Source organism: Peromyscus maniculatus, chromosome 3, assembly GCF_049852395.1.
Source record: "Peromyscus maniculatus bairdii isolate BWxNUB_F1_BW_parent chromosome 3, HU_Pman_BW_mat_3.1, whole genome shotgun sequence".
Classification (NCBI taxonomy): domain Eukaryota; kingdom Metazoa; phylum Chordata; class Mammalia; order Rodentia; family Cricetidae; genus Peromyscus; species Peromyscus maniculatus.
The window spans coordinates 26,614,129-26,635,987 of NC_134854.1; the positions used below are offsets into that span (position 1 = coordinate 26,614,129).

General features: G+C 36.0%; 1 protein-coding gene across 3 annotated transcripts in view; it reads right to left on the bottom strand.

Moving 5' to 3' along the window:
* The window catches only part of Znf804b (zinc finger protein 804B), a 522,342-nt gene that overhangs the window by 41,721 nt on the left and 458,762 nt on the right, over positions 1-21,859 (bottom strand). Inside the window, exons 1-2 of one of the 3 annotated variants that reach the window (XM_076566278.1) lie at positions 17,240-17,579; positions 8,948-8,976 (exon numbers count right to left, since the gene is read on the bottom strand). The exons of 1 other annotated variant lie outside the window; for it this stretch is intronic. Coding sequence is in view for 1 of the 2 variants with exons in the window: in XM_076566277.1 (XP_076422392.1) it covers positions 19,843-19,848 (6 nt within the window). In the remaining variant the exon portion in view is untranslated. Of the gene's footprint in view, positions 1-8,947; positions 8,977-17,239; positions 17,580-19,842; positions 19,907-21,859 lie in introns of those variants that run through there. One more of the 3 variants, XM_076566277.1, reaches the window with a different exon arrangement.

The following is a 21,859-nucleotide window of genomic DNA, read 5'->3' on the forward strand; positions in this document are numbered from 1 at the left end:
AAAAATAATAAAATCTTCCTCAACATTTTTGCTGATTTTGTTGCTTTAAAGAAGATTGAGATATACAAAAGAATTCATCAAACCTGATTTCTACACTGGCTGACTAGAGCCAAATTCAAATAACTATTGTAAAATAAAGATATTCCATTTGTATAATGACTGCTTTAACCAGTAAAAATGTAAAATAAACTATTATTCATAATAAAACAAAATAAGGGTGGCAGGACTTGGATGAGATTGAAAGTGTTATTGGTGAGGTCAAGGTTGTAATTTCTGGCCAAGACTCTCCCTGAGTTTCTTCCCTTTGTTTTTATGGAGTATTGGATGTGATTTCATATTCAAGTCTCAAACAATATCACAAAGAAGGAATTGGATGGGATGAGATGCATAGTTAATGTGATTATTCAGTGAAATGAAATTTATGATTCAAGTAAAAATCATCTTCCTTGACATCTGAATTGTTTGCTGATTGGAGACAAATTAAGCCTGGAGATGGATCTATTTGGATAACTCGGCTTTCAGTTGCTATTTAATTGTGCTCATTATTTATCCCTTATTTTGTTTAGCCTATATTTGAACAAATTCCCTATGGTCTATTAAGTATGCTGATTCAAAAGCAAGACAAGTAATTATTAAACCTATTAGATGTGGTCATTTTTGAAGGTCATACACTTCAATTGTTCTAAACAAACCCATCCAACCTTTACTTGCTTTATGAAATACTAGAAAGAAAATGAATGTTATAAAATACATTTTATTCAGATTTATTTTAGGTATGTGTAAAAAACAAATGAATAAATGCCACACAAATCTTCACATTAATATATGTGAATATCAATTAAACATAGCCATGTCAGATATACAAGAATGGAAGTGAACATATAAAATTACATGCTAATAGCTGAAGGTTCATCAATAGATCCTATTTACTCCAGGTTATTATTCGTATTTACTGTATTTATTATAATAACAAATAATTAGAAGCCATCACACTACAGGACAATGGTTAAGTAAACCATTAATACATACTATTACCAAGGTGCATGCTTCTAAAACTAATTTTGCTGAGGAGTTATCTTGGAAATAACATTAGGTTTGACACGGCATTTACTTGAAAGTGCATCCCAACCTTCTTCTTCCTTTTCACCATCACGCTATTGCAATATTTTCAGGCACTGAGTAGAAGTTCTTTGTCTCAGATGCATATGTGACCTTAATTTGGTTTTGCCAACAGAAAATCTTAAAAGGCTGTTTTCATATTCCAATCAAATCACTTGGGCGACTTTCTACTCTTTCTAAAGTATCCTAATAATACTAAATTGGCTTTCTCTGTTCACAGATCCCACATCTATGGATTCAACTAATAGAACACGAACATGTTCTGGATGTGAACAGAAAGTCTTGCTTATTATTTCTTAAGAAATATAGTTACACATTATATTAGATATTTCAAATAATACAGAACTTATTTAAGGTATATAGGAAGATATATGGTATATGCCAATTACTTTTAAATACTATTTTATTTTTATAAGGGATTTAAGAACCATTGGAATTTGGTTCCCAGTGATCCTAGGGGAGGGTTATAATGATGATATAATACAAAAGCAAATGCCTGAAGAACAAATGTTACCACATCAAAGTACTACATGCAAGTCACAGTTAAAAGTGCAAGTGTGAGCCAGTATCTAGCTGAATGGTAGTGTTCGTCTTGCACCAAGGTAGGATTTCAATTCAGCTCTACAAACAAAATGTATGTGTGCTTCACCCATACTTTCTTTAACTTCACAGTAAAATGTAAAATAAATTCTATTTTCATTATTTCTATTGCACAGATGATAGGCAGACAGTAAAAGATGTTTTATCTCAGTATACAGTCCAGTTTGGAGCGTGACTCTAACCAGGCATGGTGTACTGCCTTTCCTCTATCTTGCATATTGATACAGGTAAAATCTTTCTTAGGAAAAAATCCTTTTTTATTTTCATCCATTTCTAATTCTTTTCTCCATTTATTCTTTATCCTGGTACATTTCCTTAAGTAGAATGAATTAAAATTTCTCCAAGCCTTATAAAGGACAGATTGGATCCACATTTCATTACTTTAGACAACGGAATTGAAACTAAGAGATTCTGGGTAACTTGTTGTAATTATACAACTAGTTACTATATTTATATAATTTATTTGAAATCCAAGCCTCCTGACTCTCAGACCCTGGTTTATAACCTCTATACTCTCTCCTCTTTGTTTTCTTCTTTCTGAACTTTATAGCATACCTCTGTTGTTTTCCCCTGGGAAATATTGTATTGTTATCCTCACAGGACCAGGGCCTGCAAATTATATTTCAAATAGTTGTGTTCTGCAATCCATATATGTTGTAGTTTTTAAAAACACAAAAGCTTTGAAATATTCGTTTGGGATTCAGGATTTGAAATTTAGTGCATCTCTATGGTAGAACATGAAAACACCTGCCTTCCCTTCATTAGCAGAGTGGGACCTCAGAGACACATTCAACTTCAAAGAAGCTGTTATTTCCCAGGAGAGGGTCCTGATCCAGAAGTGTTTTAGTGTTCCCTAAATGCACCGGGTGCACTATAAGAAAAGCCAATTATTCTACATATACTTCAATCTTATATAGTAAAATTCCATTTCAGATTAGACACAAGCCAGGATCTTGGAAAAAAATGCAGGGATCTTTTCTTGAGATATTATAAAGCTTTACAATAAAATTAATTTAAACCCTTCCCCTCTTTGAGACAAGGTTTCAATATTTAGTTCTAGCTTATCTAGAACTTACTATGTAGACCAGGCTAGCTTTAAACTCAAGGAGTTCTACCTTCCTCCACCTACCAAGTGATGGGTTAAAGTCTCTGCCACCATTTTCATCCTTTCAAACCATGTTTGGATCAGTCCAATCCACTACCAGTATAGTACTGTTAAATCCAAATCTACTATCTCCAAGAGTATAGACTGCAATAATTTCTTTTGTTAGTGTTACTTTGTGTGAGGCATTGAGCCAAGAGTTAGGGATGTGGGAGAGAAAGATGTTCACAGAGTTAAGAGCGTTACAGGGAAGGAGAGAGGCACATCATTTCCAACAAAGACAGTGTATTTGTTAGTGACAGAATCTACTGAATCGTGGGGTGATCTCATGGAAGGCTACAATCTACCTCATCAAGAAACCCAGCAAGAAGCATAGCCAGAAATCAAATCTATTAATGTCAGGAACAAAAAGGCTATGAACTAAAATTATATTATCTTCAGTAAAAGGCAGAATGATCTCTTATCTTTCCTCTGTACATAGAATTAACATTCCTTATCTCCCTGTAATATTCTTTTCTCTATTTTGAAATATATCAGACTTTAATATGGTTTTTTTCAAGTTCTGGTTTCACATTTCCGAAAGTATCAGATTCTTTTACTCTGCTTCCAAGTCCGTCTATTACACAATTATTATCTGGGACTTGTGAGAACACTGGCCCAGCTGCCATTTAGCAGGAGTCACATAGATAGCAATATGAAAAGATGTCATACCCGATTCTATAGTATCTGGACCTGGGGCTATTCAGTCAGGACATTATATATACATATACATATATATATATATATATATGTATATATATATATATACACACACACACATACTTTTTTGCAAGAATGATATATATATAATATATTATATATAAATATATATATATTATATATATATATATATATATATATTATATATATATCATTCTTGCAAAAAAGTATGTGGCAAGAACTGTGCAAAAGATATAGGCAAACTGATAGGACAGTTGTCATATATGACATTATTTTGGTGGGCACATATTAAAATACAATAAGGTCTTATTTCCATAACAACAACGGATTATATGACATGTTATTCAAGATGATATGTCAAAGTGATATATAGTTTTCCAATTATAACATTAAAGTGAACTTCAATAAACAAATACATCAATACCATTTTTTAATCTAGTGCTTAATTTGTGCTACATATAGTTAGGAGATAATTTTCCAACATTGTAAGATAGATACTAATGATTTCTTCGTCGCCCCAAAAGGAAAAAAAAATGACCAATAGAGAGCTTATGGACTTGCCAGGGTAATATATCTAGCAAGTTGACTCATATAGGTTTTTTTTATTTATTTATTTTTTAATCTGAAAAGTTATCTTAAACAGCACACATTACTTTCTTTCCAATCACTGGGAAAAAGAATGTTGCTCTGTAGGATAGATACTAATGTGTCTTTGGGGAGACTAAAAAGATGATTAACTTAAGTTAAGGATTGCTTGAAGAACACAGATTAGTTATTTTTAATGAAAACATGGTGTTTATGAAGACAACAAATCCAATTCTGACAAGTATATTGAATTCTGCGTCTGGTGAGCCCTAGAACCCACATTGAAAGGAGACATGGAGAAGATTTTAGGTGAGATTGTGAGGGAAGTACATATGGTTCCCGTGGTGGAGTGGGCACTAGAGTCAACGAGTCTGACAAGAAAACGCTGGCATTGTTCTGTCAGAATCGTCTGTGGTTTCTGGCTTGTCTTTCTGTTGTAATTTTGTTCTCCCCAACTCCTACCCAGTGGTCATAAAGCACACAGGCACATACCTTTAAACATCTTTTAGAAAAAAAAAAAAAAACTTTTTCACAGTAAAAATCTTCCGTGGCTTATGAGCAATTGCAGGTTAAAGACATGATTTGTACAATCTGTACACTCCAGCATCAGTCAGCTTCGTCTACTGTCATGCTCCCACTCTGCCTGGTTGGGGAGAATAATAAGCATCTTTTTTCTGTCAGTGAGTGAAATTGTGTATCCATGGGACTGCTGAACTTGAAATAACATGAAAAGCTGTTAAAATAATTAAGTAATAAGCTTAAACTATTTCTTTTTCATATTTATTTATTTTGTATTGGTCAATCTGTTGTCACCATTTCTGAAAAATAAATGCCAGAAATGCAAAAAACAAGAACTTACAGAAAAATACATTTCTGAAATTCTCTCCATGAATGCAAGACAATAGTTCCCCAAGCCTTATCTACAGCAAATTCAAACTGGCTCATCTCATAAAATATAATCTGTATGTGTTGCTGGAGGGCTTCTCTCCAGGTTCCCCAAGCCCCGCAGTCCCACAATCCACTTATAAAAGAATCACTCAGACGCTTATATCACTTATAAACTGTATGGCTGTGGCAGGCTTCTTGCTAACTGTTCTTATATCTTAAATTAACCCATTTTTATAAACCTATACCTTGCCACATGGCTGGTGGCTTACCAGAGTCTTCACATGCTGCTTGTCCTGGCGGTGGCTGCAGTGTCTCTCCCCTCAGCCTTCTGCTTCCCAGAATTCTCCTCTCTCCTTGTCCCACCTACTTCCTGCCTGGCAACCTATTTCTTGCCTGGTCACTGGCCATCAGTGTTTTATTTATATAGAATGATATCCACAGCACTTCCTCTTTTCTTTTTTTTTTTTTTTAAAAAGTAAGGTTTTAACTTTAACATGGTAAAATTACATATAACAAAACAATTATCGAGCAAGAATTACAGTTACAATATTAAAGAAGATGTCTTCCAGTGCTCTGACCCTTGCTCAAACCTTCATCATCCCCATCCTGACTCATCTATCTGGGTAACGCGTGGGTCCTTCAGCTATTATTCTTTCTTCTAAACCTCCCCAGTTCTCACAGGAAAACTCATTCAAAACATTTAGATTAAGTTATTTTCACAATTAAGTCTTTGCTATGATTTAAAAGTGATTGTAAACTAAAATACTCATACCCTATAGCTTCATTGACTGTCATTATTCTTACTCTGCTCTCCCTAATAAAATGCTTTCCAGCTCTACCAACATTTTCATACGGGGCGCGGACCCACAGTTCTTCCAATATATCACCCCTACTCTTGCTAGACCATATCCATGTATCTTCACACGTCAGATACTTTCTCAACTTCAGTATTAGTAGCCCATCATCAGAGAGGCTGATTCCAGTCACTAATTAAAAATATCTCTGCCTCTTTTCCAAGTCACAACAGCACAGATAAAAAGTCGCAAGCAACAGGTGTAGTGTAAAAGTGGTTGTAGAATGTTTCAGATCAAGGAAGAAACATGCCTGGAGACCCACAGATTGAGAACAGGGAAATTAGAAAGCTGGGATGCAGTAAAGTGATTTCAGATAGAGAAGGTTTAGAAAATGGGTAAAAGAGAGAGATGGATTAGAGGCTGTAAATAGAGTTATAGAAAGTATTTTAGTCATTAATAAAAATGGGAAAGTGTTAAGTTATCAAATGTATTTTCAACTGTGCACTGCTGTGAGAAGGTGACAACAGAACATTTTAGTCGGAGGAAGGACAGGGTCATGGCCGTCATTGCACTCAAAAATAATGAATGATTTTGATGTAGACCAAGAAGCTAAGTGTAGAGGCTGAGGCTAACCGAGGACACGATGGAGCACAGAGGGGGAACAGTGTGGTGTTAGTGAGGGGATATTTAGGCAGTCTTATTATTTGGGGGAGAAATGATCCCTTAGGAGTCTATTTTACTCATGCAACTTAAATTACTGAGAGAAATCATGATTTTCAGTAAGATGTTTTTGTTTTTGTTTTTGGTTGGGACCCTTCATATAACAACAAGGTGCTAACATATATGTGAAATATTATATTTTATCTTTCAAGATGTAAAGGTGACAAAGTGTTTAATACCCACTTCCTTGGGAAAAATAAAATAAGCTATTATTTTAGAGCTTGGGGTTTGGGGTCAATCAGAGGTGTTTAGTAAACAATGAAAATGGTATATTCCCTAAGTAAACCAATTTCTAGGAAGTGTTCTAAACACAGCAGCCAGGTTTGGTTTTATTGTCCTTCTGGAGCGTTTCCTTTGCAGCTGTCTTTGAAGGTTTAAGAATGTGATATCTCACTTCTAAAAATGCTCTCAGTTGGCAACACAAATAAAACTTAAATGAAATTAAGAAATAAGATTCTTAGAAAGGAGAAATTTTTCTACCCAAGGAACACCAATTTCAAGTGAATGTTAAAAAAAAATGAAGACATTATATGAAATTGCAACCTAACTAAAAGAATCATTTATTGCCAAAGCAGCATGTCCTAGATAATCAGTCTTGGACTGTCACACCTGATAATAGAGGATAATAGAATGTGTTGTCAGTTCACGCGTTTCTCCCTGAGTATTTGTTTATAGGAGCCTGTAATTAAAAACTGGAATGTAGTAATGTTGCTTATAAAATCTTGGAGATTGTTTTTAAATTTCAACAAACTATGTAATTGGTAGGTTATAAGCTTCAGGAAGCTAAATGCTAAGAAGAGGGGCTGGGTATTTATTTGATATTTGAAAAGTCTAATTAGAATTTTTAAGAAATAAGAAGTTTTTATCTGTGAAAATCGTACCAGGAGAGTATGTAAGTCATATTTACATTTCCTTAAGTAGTTGTTTTGACATCTTCCTAATTCATAAGTAATATTTTCAAACCTCCTCAGCTTGCTTGTTCTAGACCTGACAATTCTAGCACAAGACTGGAAGAAGCGATGTAGAGATCAACCAGTGTGGAAGCCATTTGTCAATTTTCTGCAAAATGAAATGTACTTACTGTATGAGAGAGCTAAGCCACATTCCTGTGTCTCATGTGTTTATTTGTCCCCCATCTCCACTTTTTAAGTGGTTTTATTCTATTACCCTGTGGTAGAAGACTCACAGCAAAGGACAGATGAATCACCAGCACAACACTAGCCACACCTACAGTGCCCAGAACGCGTCAGCTACCAGTATGGAAACATGAAGACCAGAAACACCTTGCATGGGCACCCCCACACTGTAGATCCTGTCAGTGGACACTGCCCTCTTCACCCACTGCTTTCCTCACTGCCTCAGTCCAGGTCACAACAGCAAAGCCACAAAATCAAGAGAGGTAGGCACACAGGCTGAGCCACATTTAAGTGAAAACAAAAATACTTGACATCCAGTTTCAAAATACTGTTATTTCTTTCTCTAAGTCACTGCTAAGAGGCTTGGGCTGGGAAAGCTGGGACACATGGCTTAAAAGTGGCATATCACTGAGGTCCAGGCTGCCTCAGCAATAACAGGTGTTGGAAGAGGAAGCGAGGGCATAGACTTGGGGTGTGTGTGTGAGGAGGTGGGGGAGGGGAAAAGCATGATCAGAATATGTTGCATATTTTTTCAATTAAAAATAAAAATTAAAAGATATACAGCATTTTTACACCAAATATAATAAAACATAAAAAAAGTCAAGACAATTTGAACATAGTAACTTAAACAGCTGCAATGGAAGATAAATGTATGCAGTTGCTATGTAGAAATAAGCAACTACAGACACTGATACATATAAAACCATGGGTGCATAACAAAGTTATTATGGAAAGTAAAAGGCACAAAACACAAAATAGTGCATACTACAGTGTTCCACATATAATGAGAGCTGAGGTAGCCGACATCTTGAGAGTGATGTCAATGACAGCCATTTCTTTGCCAATTTACTACATATTTTAGTTGATGTAAATTTTACCTAAAAACCCTATAAACAAGTGAACCATTGGTTAGCAACATTTTAAATTAGAAGAGATGGACTTACATATGATGTATGACTTTGGATTGGATCCTAGATCCAGAAAACAGTGGTGCAGAAGAAAATACTATTATATTTGAAATTTAAATCTTGGAGTTATGAGATAATATTGTTGCAGTCTAAAGTTTTCACTGGGTGTAACCGTTTATAAGCAATTCTCATCTGTTAAAAGGCAAGACCACTTGCCTCTGGGAATAACTTTCAGTGCCTAAAGAGAAAATTATTTCATCAACATGAAGAAAGATATGCATTTCCTAGTTTCTGCTCCAGTACAGCAGGTGTCTAATTAAGTGAACTTAGCAGGAAGCCATTACAAATGAGTTGGAGAGGGAAATTAAAACATACCTGTAGTATATCCTGCTTGATATTGTGACCTGGTAGACAGAACACATGCATGTACTAATTAAGGTAGTATTATGCAATTTAAATTTCATGAAAATATTAACAAGAGCTATCTTAAGATTATGTTACTTGCCTCATAGCTTGATTCTTTATGCATAATTGTTCCTTAATATAGAACAATTAAAGATACAAATAGTCATATTTGACTTGGCTGAGTTCTTAACAAACAATACTTCAGTAGTAAACAAATGTAGAACCCATGTTTCTTTTAATTTATAACATTGGACTTAAGGATTTAGGCTTTCAACTAAAAGGGAGAAAGGGAAATTTTATATAATATTGACTGTTAGCTTATTGTTTTATAGGTTGCTTTATTTGGGGTTTGGTTTCATAGATACTTGGTTGATGAGTGGTCCTGTGCATGCAGAGGCAGAACATCATGGTTGTGAGCATGTAGTAATGAAAAAAAAATGGTTCAACTCATGCCAGGAAGGTTGCAGAGAGTTCCCTACAGACCTATTTCTTCTAGTTAAGATAGATTCTTATAATTCCAACATCCTAACTAGCAGTGTCAGAACTGGGAATCAAACCTTTCAAAACACAAGCCAGAAAATACATTTCATACTAAAAACATGATATTTACCACTGGACCCTAAAGACTCATTGTCCACTCATAATGCAAGAGGCACTTAGTCTGTCTAGTGTCCTTAGAGTCTAAATATTCCTAATATTGTTCAAATGTCTAAATGCAGAATCTCCTCTTATGCATAAGCCAAATTCTTAGCAAAACCTCCTTTAAAATCAAATATACATCTGCAATGTCAAATGCAGAGAGTAAACATTTCCATTCCAGAGGATTGATAAAAATTATAACAAGGAGAAGTTGAGCATGATGGCACATGCCTTGAAACACAGCACTAAGGAGGCAGAGATAGGTGGTTCTCTGAGTTCTAGGTTTGAGGTGGGATATTTTCTGCATGCTTTCAAAATGTGTTGCTCTGATTGATTGATAAATAAAGTTACTTGGCTCATGCCAAGTCAGGTTATAGCTAGGAGGGAAATTGAAGAGAGAGACAGGAAGAAGAAAGGCTATGAGGGGAGACACCATCCCACCATCCATGGAGCAGCATATAATAGCACATAGATTAAGCTATGGAACACATGGTGACATATATATTAATAGAAATGGGCTGAGTTTATTCATAAGAGCTAGATAGCAAGAAGCCTGCCTTAGGCCATGCAATTGGTAATTAATATAAGCTTCTGTATATTTATTTGGGTCTGAGAAGCCGCAGACCAGGTGGGACACAGGAAAACTTTTGACTACATATGTTAGCCTGGTATACTCAGTAATTCCAGGATAGCCAGGGTTAGGTAGGCAGTCTTTGTCTCAAAAAAAGTATATATGTGCATTTTATTCTTGACTAGATATTATCTCTCATACACACATACACATTCTAAGATCAACAGAGAACAAAAATACATTCTCTGCTGAACTTTATTCTTGCTTTGGTATATTAAGGAGAGATCATGCCAAAGAAAGAATAAAATGCAACAGGAACAGTATTTTTAATATCTGTCTAATCATTTCTAACTTCTGAGACATGTAGTAGCATAATGAGCTCCCAAAAGATTTACAGTCTCACCCCTGTAACCTTTCTAACTGCAGCCTATATGGCTCCTCTCTTCAGTTAACCCCTTTCTTACAGCTTTTCTTGTTCAGTGTTCCACATTACTGATGTCTCTAACTTCCTTGGGTCTTCATTGCTGCTTATATTTCCTTCTCACAGATCCCTTTATTGCCTTCCACTAGCTACATGTGTGGACTTGAACTGGTATGTATTGTCTGGACTCCAACCCTTACTTTGAAATCTGAGTAGAGGTTTTTATGATGCCTCAGCACTAGTTCTCATATCTGGTAACAAACAATATGTGGGTGGTCACAAGGTCACTGTAATTTGAGAGGAAACTGGACATGTTCAATCCGTGGTCTCTGAGCTTATGGGTGACTGAATCTATAGGGAAAACAGCCACAAGTGACATTATGTTAGCAGGTACCCAAGTTCTCATTGATTTCAAATAAGTTATGCCTTTCCATGTTTGAGGTAAGTTCTTGCTAATTCTTCAGATGCTTTTAAAACATGTCTTACTACCTTGGTATAAAATATTTAGCTTATTTTTAGTATAGTATTTCATTAATTATTTGAGAATTTCATACAATGTATGATGATTAATTCACTCCATGCTTCTTTCTAACTCCCTCTAACTTTATGTCATTCTTTAAAAAAAAAAGTAAATCACCAAGTTCAGTTTGTGCTGTCATATACTTATAGTGCGGGTCAATCCAATAGAGGCCATGCCATTAAAAAAACCCAGCTCTCCTTCCCCTTAAATTTCCTACTTTCTCCCCAAATAAGATTACTAGTAGGGGACTGTACTTTCAACACGTGTCTGTGGATATGGGGTAAGTTATGACTTCATGCAAAGTGGATGAGGTCATTAGCAATCCTTGTTCTACAAGTGTTAACTCATATTCTCCAATAGAAATCCCATAGTGAGGCTCCTTGTCTTTCTCTGCTATTGACAAATGAGACACTGAGGAGTCTTATTATTGCTTGGATGATGAACATAATTTTCATCTCCCTGATAATTTCCATTCTACCCAACATTATCACTTGCTATTAGACCTGTTATATAAATTCAGAAGAGATTAAGCAGAGAAAAATGGTTGATTATGCACTTGTTTGTTGACAGGTTCATTCTCAGAATAGCATGTAAGTAAGTATTGCATGTCTTGCTGGTGGATCCTCACATCAAGTAAAGCTAACAGCCTAAACACTCTCACACACTTGGATTCTTTGCTAGTATATCAGTTCTTCCTTTGGAATGTTCTCTTGCTGGTCTATATTCAGATACAAAGCATTAAAGTAAAATGTCAATTAAATTTAGCAATGATCAATGTTGTCTAAAAGAATATCTGATTGTCTATGCAAACAAATTGAGAATTTTCACATAAATCCAAATGACATAAATGTTACACTAAAACATCTCAAGAAGAAGGGAAATATTAACCACAGTAATTTAAAATCTGCTGTTTAAATTGATCAATGGATTGAAGTGCTAACAGACTCATTGTTTGCAATACTCAAGATCACACTGAATACAAATACAAGAAAAAGATTAAAAATTATGCATTTTCTAATATACTTTAATGGTGAATATCTGGTTAAAGAGATTCTATAATCATTATCAAAACTTCCCTAAACTCAATTATAGTTACTGGATTACATATTTATATTTTTGTTTTGATATTCATAAACATACCTAATGCCTTTAAAGTGTTCCTAAATTATCATCTATTTATAAACTCTGAAATTTTGATTCTCCTATGATCTAAACTTTTGTTTCAAAAGTTGAAAATAAATTTGTGTTTATTTTTCAGTAAATCTTCCTAGAATACACCATCTAGCTTTTGACAGCTTGCATTCTAGATTAATATAATGTTTACTCAACAAGTATTATATATGTATAGTGCCAAGAATGTTTTAGGCTAAAATGTTACCTTGATAACAGTGTTAAGTAATTGTTGCCAATAGACAGGGCTCTTTAATATGCATGACAAACTTTCTGGTTGTGCATTTTCTAAATGTACAGACTAATTGCTGTCTTCAGGTTACTTTCTTACGTAAAGCAGAAAAACAGCAATACAGTAAGAAAAAGCTACAGTATAACAAATGATTAACTATAAAATAAAGCAAGAAATCAGAGATGTGAAGTATTAAAGAGTTGGATAGAAAATTTAGTAGAAAATCAGGAAACCTCCCATACAGAAAATGGAACAGGATCAGAGACTGGAAATTAAAACAATAAGATCACTAAACATATATAATAAGAACATTGTAGAAATCCAAAAGTGCAAGTGCCTTGATTCCAGAGTATTTGGATGATTTAATGAGCTTATGCAGCTTAGTGGAGCATGAGGCCTCAACCTTACATGAAGAACTACAGGCAAATTAAAAATGCTGAAAATAGGAGAAATAGTCTTCTCCAGGGGAGGCATACAAATTACTAATCCAATACTAAATGGTCAGCGAAAAAAAATATATGTACAAGTAACATTACACAGATTGAGCAGGTAATATTTAGGAATATTTATGTATAAAAGTATACATAAGCCAGGTGTGATGGTGCACCCCCTGAATCTTAGCACTCGCTAGGCAGAGGTGGCAGATTTCTGTGAGTTCAAGGTCAGCCTGCTCCATGTAGAGAGTTCTGGAATAGCCAGGGTTCTGTAGAGAGACACTGTCTCAAAAAAAAAAAGTATACATACAACAATTAATGAAAAAAGATGCTATGAATTTGAAAGAGAGCAAGAAAGAGGCTTATGGGAGAGTTTGGGGGAGTACCATGAAGGAAGGAATGATGTAATTATATATTATAACCTCAAATATAAAAAGGGGCAGCTCATTGTGTGAACTGGGTTTTACTTTAATGTGAAGGAGAAGAGCTGGAGTGTCATTTGCTACTGTTTTGAGAATAGACTGGACAGATTGCTACACATATCCAGACAAACAAGGGTGTGCCTGTGCGTGTGTGTGCACGTGCGTGCTCTCATACACACACGTAGAAGAGGAGGCCAACAGATGAATTTCCTCCTTAGTTGCTCTGAACCTTATTTTTTGAGGCAGAATTTCCTACTAAGCCTGATGTTTCTTGAGTCAGCTTGGCTGGCTGGCCAGCAAGCTCCAGGAGTCTGCCTGCCTTCACCATTGCAGCACCTAGATTTCAGATGCACGCCCATGCACTGTAGTCTGCCTGCCTTCACCATTGCAGCACCTAGATTTCAGATGCACGCCCATGCACTGTAGTCTGCCTGCCTTCACCATTGCAGCACCTAGATTTCAGATGCACGCCCATGCACTGTAGTCTGCCTGCATTTACCACTGCAGCACCTAGATTTCAGATGCACGCCCATGCACTGGGTTTTTACGTGGGAGCCAAGCTCCACGTTGACTCCTGTGTTTCCATGCCCTCCACTTTAGTGACGGAGCTGTCTCATCAGCCCCCTCTTTTTTAAGTATGACAGTATGTTTTTTTTTTTTATTTGATATGCAGTGAAAAAGAAAATAGAGCATAAAGTTTATGGACTGGGAATTTGAACTTCATATTTCCTGGGGATGGAAAAGCTAGATAAAACGCTAGTTTTTTGAGTAAGAAAAGGAAGCAAGATTATATATTATTATTTTCAGATGCCAATTATACATCACAACCAGTTGCCTGACTATTAATTCCCACTGTCAGGATGTGAGAAGGAATCCTAAACTGACGAAAAGGAGTTGACCAATGAGAGTGTGGGAATGAGGACAGTGTTCTGGGAGGATCCTGAACAGGCAGGTGGATGTGAGTAGAAGAAATGCAAACAGCGAGTCCTGGGAAGCAGGACTGCCTCTCCAGATCTGAATAAATACTGGGGGAAAGCCTGAAGAGGTGGGAAGCAAGGGGCCGTTAGATGGTGTCATGAGTTTGTGGAGATCCTAAGCATGTTTATTGTCTCACAAACTAAGAACAGTGTCATCAGGTCAGAGGGAAGTATTAAAGTATTGGGACTTTGTCAGAGAGAAGAGCATGAAAGACTGCTACCTCTCACAGTGACAGAGAGAAAAAGATGGCCTTACAGCATGACCATATTAATGACCCTGTCTGGAATACAATCTAGAGAAATGTTGTTCATTGCTTGAGATAATGAGAAATATTTTATTGAGATCATGTAATTTTATTGATGCAGAAAATAACTTCTCCCACTGTGCAAAGTGATTTTTATCATTATTTAGTGAAATGTCAAAATTTCATTTGCTTCATTTTTTTTAAATGTTTTATGTATTTGGAATAGTGATGAGTTAAGAAATAAGAATTAAATTGAATTTTAAGGGAAAATTTAAATCTACTACCCTAAAGACTAACAATACAGCTACAAATTAATAAAACATTAAGTATTGAGTCTCTAATATATGCGAGATAGAAAGATAATATTAACAAAGAAAAATTCATGAACACAAAAACTATCCCAGAAATAATAAAGTCTCTTTTTTCTTAATTTTTAGATATCTCATCATCTTATATTTTGCAAATGGAAAAAATACCAATTAACATATTGTTTGATAGCTTCTGGCAGTACATATTTATGATCTCAAAACTGGATAAAATTCAAATAATTTGAATTTGTGCACCTTAAAGTTTTGTTGAAAATTATTTTTGAGAGGAAACATTGAATCAACAACTTGATGCCACCATTTACCTCTGTCTTTTATCTTTAACCCTGGTTGTAGCCACAGGAGTCATGACCAAAGCATCCTGTGGCTGAAGAACAGAGGCACAGCTCCTTTTATTAGGCAAAGCAAGGCTTCCAGTTGGATGAATGAGCTGTTTAATGTCCCATCTTTAGAGTGAGTGGCTTGAGATCACTGCTTTTGTCTGTCTTTTGAAGTTGAATTTTTCATTAAGCCTCTGTTCTTAAAAAAATATTTCTAGGTTTGTCCAGGTTTTATGTTGATGTTTAGATTTGTTATAAATATTGATCTTTTTTTGCAATTGCGTGAGAAGAGCAGTTTTTGACAATAAAAATACTTTTAGAATTATATTAATTAACATTTTTATAAAGCAAGCAGCCAGTTTCCCAATCATTTAAAAATCAACTTAATAGTGTTTGTTTTTCTGGGCTTTATAAGCACTGTCAGATAACACAAAGGCAGAATGGATGCATTTGTTCCAAACCTGGGAGTACAAAAACAGAGTTGAAATTGGCCTTTCCAGTGTTCTGTTTGAGAGAGAGTTAATTAAATGCTTGTTTTATTTTCTTGATCTGATAGGAGGTGGCCATGTATGTATGGCCGTGTGTGTGTGTGTGTGTGTGTGTGTGTGTGTTGTGTTTTGTCTGTAAATTATAAGAGGAAGAAAGATAAAGATGAAAGTATTTTAAAAATCTTTTCCAGTTCTCAGAGAGCTGCTTGCTGCAATAATATTCAAAGGATCATTTTAAGTAGTGACAGGCGCATAAAGAGATAGTCACAAACTCAGAAGTTACTTTGAGGGATTCACTGAAGATAGCACTTTCTGAGAACTCATCTGTATTTTGCACATACCTTCAGTCTCAGTGACCTTTGTAATTATTAAATACCATTGAATAACTTAGATATTTTCCCCTTGTGTCTGTGGAACAAGTTGATCATAATGGTTTAAGGAAAATGTAAGTTTTAACCAATTAATTTTAGTTTTAATGAGTTTTTATGAAACCTCCATTTTAGTCATGAAATATATAAGGCACAAGTTTTGTCAGTTTACAAAATATGAAGATGAGGATAAAGATGTCCATATTTTGATACATTTCATGTGGACATGTGCTACATGTCAGGTGTTTTCTACTTTTCATGACTTAGAAAGCTGGATGTGAGTTCAGTCCAGGAAGGTGTTCCCATTGGGAAGAACAGTGGGAGTCACAGTACAAAGACATCACAGTGACTGGCCTATGAGAGCATCACAAATACCTCAAGGTGGTTGGAACATGGCACTTTGGATTATTATAAAAACTTTACTATTTGAAATATTCGGTGCTAGGAAATTAAAATCTTATGAACTCCAGCTACAAATGGCACCCAACAGGTTGGCAAGAGTTTCCACCTAAAACCTGAGAAAAAAAATTCTAAAATGGAGCTAAAAACAGCTTCCTAGTTGTCTCTCTCAAGTTAGCAGTAGCCTGTAGGCATGTGGGCTTGACCTAAGCTATGTTACATGAAGGTGTTTCCAAGCCGCACACTATGCTGTGGGTTGGATATAGTTTTTGCTAGTTAAAAAAGAAAAAAATTTTTCTGGGCTACATGTTGCTTTGATAAAAGCATAGACCCACTGTTTCTAATAGTTGATGGTTCCCAGAGCCACTGCCATGTTGGGAAGCTGGGGTGGGTGGAGTCAGCAGCCACAGCAGCCATTTCCTTCTTAGAATGCTGCAGTTTAAAGCAATAGGTTCACAATAAGACAGATTCAGAAGGCATAGTTTACAATGTGTGTAAAATACACATAGGCTTGAAAGAGACAAAAAAGGTGATATATACTGTAGCTGGAGCGCTTCTCTCCAGGTTCCCCAAGCCCCGCAGTCCCACAATCCAGTTACAAAATAATCACTCAGACGCTTATATCACTTATAAACTGTATGGCCGTGGCAGGCTTCCCGCCAACTGCTCTTTCATCTCAAACTAACCCATTTCTATAAATCCATACCCTGCCACGTGGCTGGTGGCTTACCGGCATCCTCACAGGCTGCCTCTCCTCGCGGTGGCTGTAGTGTCTCTCTCCTCAGCCTTCCGCTTCCCAGAATTCTCCTCTCTCCTTGTCCCACCTACTTCCTGCCTGGCAACTGGCCATCAGTGTTTTATTTATATAGAGTGATATCCACAGCACTTCCCCTTTCTTCTTTTTTTAAAAAGGAAGGTTTTAACTTTAACATGGTAAAATTACATATAACAAAACCATTACTGAGCAAGAATTATAGTTACAATATTAAAGAAGATGTCCTATCTATCTTATATTTGTGAGTTTAAGGTTTTATAGCTATCTTATCTTTTATCATAACTGAGGAAATTACGACTATCTAGTCTTCAACCACATTAAAGACCTGAGAAGGAACATAATGGTACCTGAGAAATGGTAGACGGATGCAAGCAACTTTCGGGAATCTTGCAAGAGTAGACCAAGACGGCTGGCAGCCTGGACAGTCACCTAATAATGTTTCTCAGCATTGTTGGTGCATTCAAATTGGCTACAGGCCTAGAGTATATGACAGACCATTTTTAGAAGCAGGAATTCTGAAAGACCATCTTACCCTGTCTTGGCAGAGTACAGTGGTCGCTTTCCTTGTGTCCCGCTTGTCCAGAAAGGACAGCATTGCATTCATACTGTTAGCCGTCAAGGCAAGGGCAGTTCTTTGCCCAGTAGGCCATTTTGTGCCAAAAAGACAAACTTCCAAATGGAAATGTCTTAGAAGCCCAACATTTTCTCGGGATCAATTGGTGCAGCCAGGAGCAATTGTGTCTCACTTCAACAGAATTCTAAGTTATTTAAATGCCATATTCTCTAGGTCTATGAAGTGTTTGAAGATTACCTATCTATCTGAAATATATCTATGTATACCTAGAAGACTTAACTAACATGGCTACAAATATGATTATCATAGATGACTAATTATTAATCTATTTTTAATTATCCATTACAATTTTAAATGAGTTACACAAACACAATACCTCAAACAAGAATAGAAACATATATATATATATATATATATATATATATATATATATATATATATATACAGTAGAACAAAATTAACTTCAAGCCTGTATCAACAAACCAAAATCCATACCAATGCAAAACATTTTAAACATAAAATAAAATCTATACCAATGTAAAACATTTTAAACAAGTTGTTCTTTAAAAGTAGGTTCATTAATCTACCCTTTTATCTTATCATCTCTATATACTATATATCCATAACATATCCCCTTTTCTTTTTTAGAAAGAGATCACATTTATAATCAACCTGTTTTAAATAAAAATATTGGTTTTTCTCTGTCCCATACCAGAGGGCTCTTCTGATTTGGGACACAAGAATCTCTTAACCATTTTTTTTTAAAGCAATATGTCTGGGTTTAGAGGGGGAGTGAGCCAATTCCACCTCTAAAGCCAGCTTGGTATATTTGGGAATTTGGGCGTAGCATCTCTTACTACTTCCTGCTGGAGGGGGGCGCTGTATCTTATGGGGATGCAAAGGAAATTTTAAGCCTATGGGGTAGTCGTTGAGGCTGTATTGTGTGAACCAGTTGCCTTGAAACCGCTCTGGATGTTGGATCATCTGGGCCATGGTGTCACCGGAGGCCTTTCAGGGGGTCTTGGCTGGTGAAACCTGATGTATCTTAATCTGGAACAAATCCACAGCCTCTGGCTTTCTGTGGAAACAAAAGCAAAACCTTTTTTCCAAAGTAACATATCCTTATATCCAAATTTTGAAGTCAAGGTACCTTTAAAATATACATTTTGGCATAACTCAACAGCTTTTGTAATCAAATGTTTTTCTTCAGTTACAAATATCAAAGAGAACATAATCCAGATTGTATGTGTAATATTCATCTTTACGTGGCTTTTTACATTAATTTTTTTGTCTCTTTGAAGCCTACGTATATTTTACACACATTGTAAACGATGTTATCTGAATCAGTCTTTTTGTGAGCCTATTGCTTTAAACTGCATCCTTCTAAGCCTGAAACAGTGCTGTGGCTGCTGGCTCCGCCCACTTCAGCTTCCCAACATGGCAGTGGTACGTTTTCCGCCAGCTCTGGGAGTCATCAAGTCTCAGAAATAGTGGGTCTAAGCTTTTATCAAAGCAGCATGTAGCCCAGAAACCTTTTTTTTTTTAAAAAAAAAAAAATACTAGTAAAGACTAAATCTACTACACAGCATAATGTGCCTCTGGCAGACCCCTCATTCACGCCATACTACCGGTCAAACGCACACGCCAGGAACCCGCCAGTGTTCAAACCCGCGTTTTGCGGCGTCTAGCTGCTCATATGAGACAAGAAGCAGGAACCTGGTTTTGGCTCTGTTTAGAATTGGTTATTAAATATTCTCAGGTTTAAGGTGGAAACTCGAGCCGTTGGGCGCCATTTGTAGCTGGAGCGCTTCTCTCCAGGTTCCCCAAGCCCCGCAGTCCCACAATCCAGTTACAAAATAATCACTCAGACGCTTATATCACTTATAAACTGTATGGCCGTGGCAGGCTTCCCGCCAACTGCTCTTTCATCTCAAACTAACCCATTTCTATAAATCCATACCCTGCCACGTGGCTGGTGGCTTACCGGCATCCTCACAGGCTGCCTCTCCTCGAGGTGGCTGTAGTGTCTCTCTCCTCAGCCTTCCGCTTCCCAGAATTCTCCTCTCTCCTTGTCCCACCTACTTCCTGCCTGGCAACTGGCCATCAGTGTTTTATTTATATAGAGTGATATCCACAGCAATATACAGTTATATAAAGAAATAGATAGTTTAAAAAAATAAAGTCTTTAAAGAGACAATAAAGGTAGTATAAAAATAAGACACATAAAGATGGATATCACACAGAGAATCTGGATTACATTGTCTTTGATAGTCTTAACTGCAGAAAGACATTTGATTGTGAAAGCTGTTGAGTTAAACCAATATGTTTATTTTAAAGGTACCTTGACTTCAAAATTTGGATGTAAAAATATGTTGCTTTGGAAAGGAGGCTCTGCTTTTGTTTCCACAGAAAATCAGAGGCTATGGATTTGTTCCAGTTTACGATACATCAGATTTGATGAGCCAAGACCCCCTGAAAGGTCTCTGATGACATCATGGCCCAGATGATCCAACATCTAGGATGATTTCAAGGTAACAGGCTTAGATGATACACCCTCTTGGACTACTCCATAATCCTAAAATTTTCTTTGTGTCCCCATAAGATACAGCTCCCCCCTGTAGCAGGAAGTAGTGAGAGAAGCTATGCCCAAATTCCCAAATATACCAAGCTGGCTTTGGCAATGGAATTGGCTCACTCTTTCTCTAAACCTAAGCATATTACTAAAAGAAAAGGTTAAGAGATTCTTGTGTTCCATATCAGAAGAACCCTCTGGTGTGGGACAGAGAAAAACCAATATTTTTATTTAAAACAGGTTGATTATAAATGCAACCTCTCTCTAAAGAAAAAAAGGGGATATAATATAGATATGATAGGATGAAATGGTAGATTAATGAACCAACCTCCTTTTAAAGAGCAACAACTTGTTTGAAATGTTTTACATTGGTATAGATTTTAGTTTTTTGATACAAATTTGAAGTTAATTTTGTTATACTATATATGTATTTCTACTCTGGTTTGAGGTATTATGTTTATGTAACTCATTTAGATTGTAATGGATAATTAAGAAATACAGATTAATAATTAGTCTTCTATGGTAGTCAAACTTATGGCCGTGTTGTTTTTGTTGTTTTATGTTGTTAGGTATACATAGATATAATTCAATTAGGTAGGTAATTTTCAAACACTTTAAAGACCTACAGAATATAGCATTTAAAATGTTTTAAAAATTTAGACTTTCTGGACAATAAGACATGTCTGTTCCTGGCAACACCAATTTACTTCAGAGAGGAGGATGGGCATCGAAGACACTCTATATGGAGTTTATCTTCTTCTTGGCAAAAGAAGCCATTTGTGCAAAAAAACTGTTCTTGCTTGGACTGCTTGATCGACTGGATATGCAGGACCCATAGGAAGGTGACCACTGAACTTTGCTTGGCAAAATGGTCCTTCAGGTTCATGCCTTTCAGAAGAAATTGCCAGTCATTCTACAGGACACAGAGAGAAGTGACTGAGAGACTCTAGACCTTTGGGCTGAAGACAGATGCCCCAGCTTTACAGAGAAACTTTGGATAACTGTCCAGGCTGCCAGCTGTCTCTGTCTACTCTCACAAGACTTCTGAGAGTTGCTTGCATCCTTCTCCCATTTCTCAGGTAATAGTATATCTTTCTGGGGACTTTGATGTTGAAGACTAGATAATTATATTTTTCCTTAGTTATGATAAAAGATAAGTTAGATAAGAAACCTTAGACTCACAAATATAAGATAGATAGAATATCTTTTTTAATTTTACCAAATACAAATAGACTAGATAGTATAAATAGACTAGATATTGTAACTGTAATTCTTGCTTGGTAATTGTTTTGTTATCTGTAATTTTACTATGTGAAAGTTAAAACCTTCCTTTTTGAAAAAAAGGAGAAGTGTTGTGGGATGTTCTGTATGTTAAATGTGTTTCTCTGATTGGTTAATAAATAAAATACTGATTGGCCAGTAGCCAGAC